The sequence below is a fragment of the Buteo buteo genome, chromosome 24 (genome assembly GCF_964188355.1).
Source record: "Buteo buteo chromosome 24, bButBut1.hap1.1, whole genome shotgun sequence".
NCBI classification, from domain to species: Eukaryota; Metazoa; Chordata; class Aves; order Accipitriformes; family Accipitridae; genus Buteo; species Buteo buteo.
In genome coordinates, this window is record NC_134194.1 from 202,457 (window position 1) to 208,456 (window position 6,000).

Here is a 6,000-nt window from a genome sequence, read left to right on the forward strand (position 1 = left end):
CAAACTTGCATGCTTTGGAAAATTTGGTGATCTCTTCTTGAAAGACCCTCCAAAACTTTCTGAAAAACCCAATAAAATTATGCTGCCTCTAAGACAGTGGATGGTTTTGAAGATAGGGGTTAGTAGCCCAAATTATTTCCACTCTATTGTGCAATTTTTTCACAACATAAATTGGCAAAGCTTGTATTTTATAGCTCTCTCCTGCTTTTTTTTTTTTTTCTTCCCCTTGTATCACCAGTTTGGACAGGACCAGGAGTCATTCACTCGACTTGTAAAGCAACTCTATGAAATGAATGGTTAACTCTTCAATGCAGCGACATAAATCAGCTCTTGTATGAAAAAGTGTGTGAATAATGACAGATCAAAGGTGGGAAACAGGAATCCCAATGGGTGAGAGATTTCAGAGAAGCTACATACCAGTAAATCTTACTTCAGTATTAGGCAAAATGAAGGCAATAATAATAATAAAAGCAATCAGCAGATACACAGATGTATATAACGTAATGAGGAATATGTTTTTTGCAGAAAAAAATTAATCTCACAAACGTAGCAGAATTCTTAGGTTTCCATAAGCTCTTGCTATAGCCCTTCCCTTACAGGCAGGGTGTATGGAGTTTCAACAAAGTTTTCAACAAGCCTAAATAAACACTCAAAGAAATGAAACTGTCAAGGATAAAAAGGAAGGGACTTTTGAGGATTAACAATTGGTTAAGAGAGAGGAAACAAAGGATAAAAATAAATGGCCATTTTTCACAATGAGGAAAGTTACCAGTGGAATCCCACAGGAATCAGTGTTGAGATCTGTGCTGCTCATCTTCATGAAAGATCTGGAAAAGGTTGCGAATAATAAGATGACAAAATGTGCAGAAGATACTTTTCTATTCAGGGGATTATATATGAGTTCATTAAAGAATTCAGAAAGGGATCTATACTGATTGATCTCCAGTTGACATTTTGTCGCTACATGTCATTAAACACAAAGTGATGAACTTACAGTATCTGCTTTTTCTTAGTGAAAACTAAGTGGTTACATAAATTAGCTCATGCCACTCAGGAGTGCTTGCTGTAGACAGCCTGATGAAACCATAAGCTCAGTGCTCATTAGAATTTTTCATTCTGCTAACAGAATGCTCAGGAGTATTAGAAAAGGAAGTGAGAAGAACAGAAAACATTGCTTTGTTACTGTTTAAATGAACTGTGTGTTCACATCTTTCATACTGGACATAGGTCTCTTGCCCTCTGTCTCTTCCTGCCACCCTTCACCCTACGCTCCACAGCTAAAGACAAAAAGAAATACAGCTCTTAAATAAACTAGAAGGATCTAACTTCTAGCTCTAGAAGTCCCTGAAGTGCAGATGACCAGAAACTGGAAGAGCAGAAAGCAGAGGGGAAGAATCATTAATTTTTTTTCTTATGATGTTTGTAATCCACAGATTACAAACACCTTCAAAAACTGAGGGTCAAACCAGGCTGTATTTTTTTTTTTTTTCCAATTCATTCAAAAGGAGTCAGGTCTCTGCTGCTCAGGCTGATGACCACCAACTTCAGCTAACTGCACATATGTAGTCTCCCCAACTCACACCAAGAACCTAAGTAAATTCAGTAAATGCAAAAGCATAGTTGGAATGTAGATTTGACCAAAGCTGAAGATGACACATAAAAGGAACTAAATTACTTTTAAAACAATCTGAGCTACTAGAAGCAGTTTGTCACAGCTGCTCAAGGACTTACCATAAGTTTATATCATGGTGGGGGAAAAGACCAAGTTTGCACTGTACTCTGATGCCATGGATGGGCTGCTTGGGGTAGCTTGGTCTGTGTCAACTCAATCTTCAATATACCACACTCTCTAGCACAGATACACCTACAAGATCTTTCTCCCCCACCCATGCTGGTTCTTAAGCACTATGAGCAAGCAGTAGTACATAGACACAGCGGGCTTTGAAAACGTGCAGCACAGCATTCAAGTTTCCCACTGACTTTTCACAGGAAGAGCAGTTTGAACAGATATTGGCCCCCTTTCCTGTGTTTAACAAAATTTTCCCTGCCTTTCCCCTTATGCTGAGAAGGAATAAGCCCTCCAAAGATCAGTGAATTAGGCAGATGGCAGCCCAACACCTAAATGCTTATTTCTGATGTAGTCCTCTCAAGGAGAAATAATTTATAGATGAGTTTTAGCAGTTCAAATACATTTTCTTGAACCAACTCCAGTATTTTCACTGAAAATAAAAACAAGTGAAAATTTTCTGCTGCAGCAATCTAGAACTACCTACTTCAAAAAAACTGTATCAATGAAGCATTAAACAAAACCCAAAAATGAATGCCGTACTTTTCCACATCAGCCCTAGTGGAGCTTACAACCAGGTGATTAGTTGATACTATTGCGAAGACAACTTTATGATAGTCAAACACTATATCTCATTTCTTTTTCACCATCAGATTAGGGAAGTCTTACAGCAATTTAGGTAACACCTACCAAAAGACAATCAGATCAACACAACATTCAAATGCTGTGTTTCCTTGCAGAATGTATGTACCTCAACAGCTAACCTACCCACAGAAAAAAAGCAGGTTTTTACTGTAAAGAATGCCTGCAAATTCAAAGGCTCCATATTCACTGGGTCTTTTGAGCTCCAGAACAAGCATGCTACAGGCTGTTTTAAAAAAGGAGTTTGTTGGGTTTTTTTTCCCCCTCAACTTCTCAACAAAACAATTTAAAACTCTGAAATCTGAGTCTGTCTTAAAGTTAACACAGATTCTGTAACAGGAACAATCATTCTGTGACAGACACTCATGAGCCAGAATAAAATTCTGGGTAAAAAAAAATTACACATTTCATGCAACAAATGAAGGTCACAGGCAACTGGAAGGAAAGAGGACAGGAAGACCAGACAAGAGTAATACAATACTACTTCATACATAACTTCAGAGATAACTATGAAGTCACAGGATCATGCAATTATTCAGATAGTTTCGTTCATGCTTTCTTTTCAGTTTCTAATGTTATTATTGATAAATGTCAAAGTTTAGTAAGCCTCATTGTATTTCTGACTAGGTCTCTAATACTCAAAACACTGTATCATTTATCAATGCCTCCTGAACATTCACATTTTGACTTCTTTGCTGAGACCAGTATTAAAAAAAAACAAAAACACCTCAGCCAAATATGGTGGTCTGTAAAGTTGTCCACTATGAGTGAGACTCTCACCTCAGCTAGCACTTCCTTCAAAAACCAGTGGGCTGAATTTTAAGCCAACATGTAGGAAAGGTCTAGGCAATTCTAGAGAACTGAGGCAGCATGAGACAAAAAAAGGACTATATCCTGCAATATTTATTGTTGACGTGTCATTTTGTAAGGAACAAACAGAGCCAGCTGGATAAAGAGTCTCAGACTGCACCACAAAGCAACATTGACAAATTATATCCTCTTCACCCGTATTACCTCTCTTCTCCATCAGGTTATTCCTTGCACTAGAGAAATGGAAACTCATCCCCCCCGCAAGCCAAACAGCTCGTCTCCACTGAGCAACTCAGAACAGCCCTTCTGCAAGATGACCACACGTCACATCACTAAAAAGCATTTTGTATTTTAAATACAGTAATTGTAAGGGTGGCATAGACAGAGAAGGGGAAACGATTCCAGAACGGAAGAAGGATGAAGCCTTGACCAAACTGATCGCAAACAAAGTTGATAGGAAGCCACAAACCAAGCAAGATTACTCAGCTTTTTGGAAGAAAACAAAAACAGTACTGAAAAAGCAGTAAAAGGACACAGAGTAAGGATAAAGTTAGAGGAAAGAACTTGTCCTGCACTTTTAGATGCCTCCAGGCTGCAGTATCTCCCCCACTCTCCCTTCCTCACTCAGCATCTCCTGAGAAAAAACAGCCCACGTTTACGGCTTGAGACCTCCCACTTTAATCAGCGCCCTTCCTCGGCAACTTCTCCAGGGACCATCGGGGCTGCTGCTGCTCAGCCGGCCGGGCCGACCCGACGCCCCCGCCGAGCCGGAGAGCCCTCGCCTCGGGGACGGCCTGGGGGCTTGCGAGGGACAGGGGCGGGGGCTGCGCCGGCGCGGCGAACCCGAACTCACATATTCCTTCACGTTTTTCGTCTTCACGGCCTTGTAGGAGGAGTACGCGGGGTAGAGGGTGCCAAAGATCAGCCTGCGAGAAGAACACACCCCTCAGCGCTTCGCGCCGTCCCGCGCCGCCAGCTGCCTCAGCCCGCCGCCGCGGGGAGCGCCCCGGAGGCTCCCGGCGGGACGCCGGTCCCCCGCGACAGCCCCACAGGCGGGGCTCGGCCGCCCCCCACCCACGGCACCGCCCTTGGGCCGCGGCAGCCTACGCGGGCCCGCCGGTCCGCGGCCACCGCCGCCTGCGCGACAGCCCCCGCGACAGCCCCCCCCCCCCCCGCGGCGCTGGGTCCCGCGGGGCGCAACCGGCGGCACCGCTGCAGCCCCGCTCCGGGCGGCGGCCGCCACTTCCCCCCGGGCGCCCCTGCCGGGGCCGGGGCCTGCGCGGCGGCCTGCGCATCCCTCCGCCCCGGCCGCCCCACACTCACACCACGAGGCGGGAGATGATCCAGGAGACCATGGCGGCGCCGGGCGGGCTCGGGCGGCGGCCGGGGAGTCGGCGGCGGCGGGAGGCGGCTCTTAAAGGGCAGGTTCCTGCAGCAAGCGCAGCCCCGCCCCAGGTGCTTGAAGGGGAGGAGCCGACGCGTCGGAGGGAGAGGGCCGCAGCGCGCCCCGAGCATCCCACCCCGCGCCGCTGCGCAGCCCCCGGCGGTTCGCGCCGCCCGCCCCGCAGAGGGCAAGCGCCCGGCGGCAGCGGCGGCGGGGCGGGTCCCGCCAGAGCCTGCAGCGAGGCGGGGCTCCCGCCAGAGCCGAGGGGAGCGGTGCGCCCCGGGGAGGGGGCCCTGCCGCCCCTCCCCGCCCCGGGGAGAGGAGGGAGAGGCGACTTACTGGGGAGCAACATGCGCAATGCAAGAACGGGACAGAAGAGCAAGTGCTCGGTTGAGAGCGCGGATACCTCGGAAGACGGCGTGAGAGAGCGCGCGGAAGCAGCCATCTTCCGTGAAGTTGCCTCCTCCAGGGAGTTCGCGGCAACAGCGGTTAAATGCTGCGAACAGACAGATTCGTTAAGGTTAAAAGCGTTTCGAAGGGCCACGGCTCCCCGTTGCACCCCAAACCGGATGTAAAACAACAGTAACTCGCTGATGCCGAGGTCGGGGTTGTCAAGCTAAAGGGATGAAGGCTGGTGGTTGTAGTTTCCAGGATGATTCAGGGTTGCCCAGTGCTCTTGTTCTTCCAGAGTTCGGGGAGAGGCCGAGACTGCTTAACTACACAGAGAAGGCTGAACGGGAGGGGGGGGACGACAACATCAACCTTGTTGTAGGGTGGGAATGTGTATGCTTAAGCATACCAGAGTATGTATACCACAAATTGTTATGTTTTAACAAGGCACGGAGGAACACTGTTAAAAGAATCCTCCTCCTCGGTCAATACCAGAGTTAATTAGTGGGCCCCTTTTGCCACCCACCCCCCCCCCCGCCAACAGCCTGTATGTACATTATAGTCAGGATTGATCAGGCCCAGTACACAGATCTCTGAATCACACTAAGATGACCATTACATAACCCATTTTTTAATTAAAAAAAAAAAAAAAACCTACTAGAAAACTATTGTCGTTCTTCAGCTAACCAAAAAAAAAAAACCCTGAAGGAAGGCACTATGGCAAAGTCTCATTACTTGCCAAAACAGCCGTTATGAAAAGGAAAAGAGACCAAAGAAAGAGAGCAAAAACAAAGAACTGCTGGGGAAGAATTTTCTCATGAATGCATGAACTTTAGTATAATGAGCAGTGATGAAAAATACAAACCATTAGCAACTTTCCATCACACGTAAGAGTTGAAAACACAAACATCTCTACAGACAGTGAGTGACAAAGAACGTTTTGTCATAGCCTGCTTTTGGATATGAATGGCCACAAAATAATTGCATA

General features: G+C 46.8%; 1 protein-coding gene across 2 annotated transcripts in view; it reads right to left on the minus strand.

Moving 5' to 3' along the window:
• Nucleotides 1–4,980, minus strand: part of REEP2 (receptor accessory protein 2) — a 28,077-nt gene extending 23,097 nt beyond the window's left edge. Inside the window, exons 1-2 of one of the 2 annotated variants that reach the window (XM_075056844.1) lie at nt 4,562–4,980; nt 4,092–4,164 (exon numbers count right to left, since the gene is read on the minus strand). In XM_075056844.1, coding sequence (XP_074912945.1) covers nt 4,092–4,164; nt 4,562–4,974 — 486 coding nt within the window. In that variant the 5' untranslated portion in view covers nt 4,975–4,980. The remainder of the gene's footprint in view (nt 1–4,091; nt 4,165–4,561) is intronic. The other variant, XM_075056845.1, reaches the window with a different exon arrangement.
• Between the last annotated feature and the right edge of the window lie 1,020 nt (nt 4,981–6,000).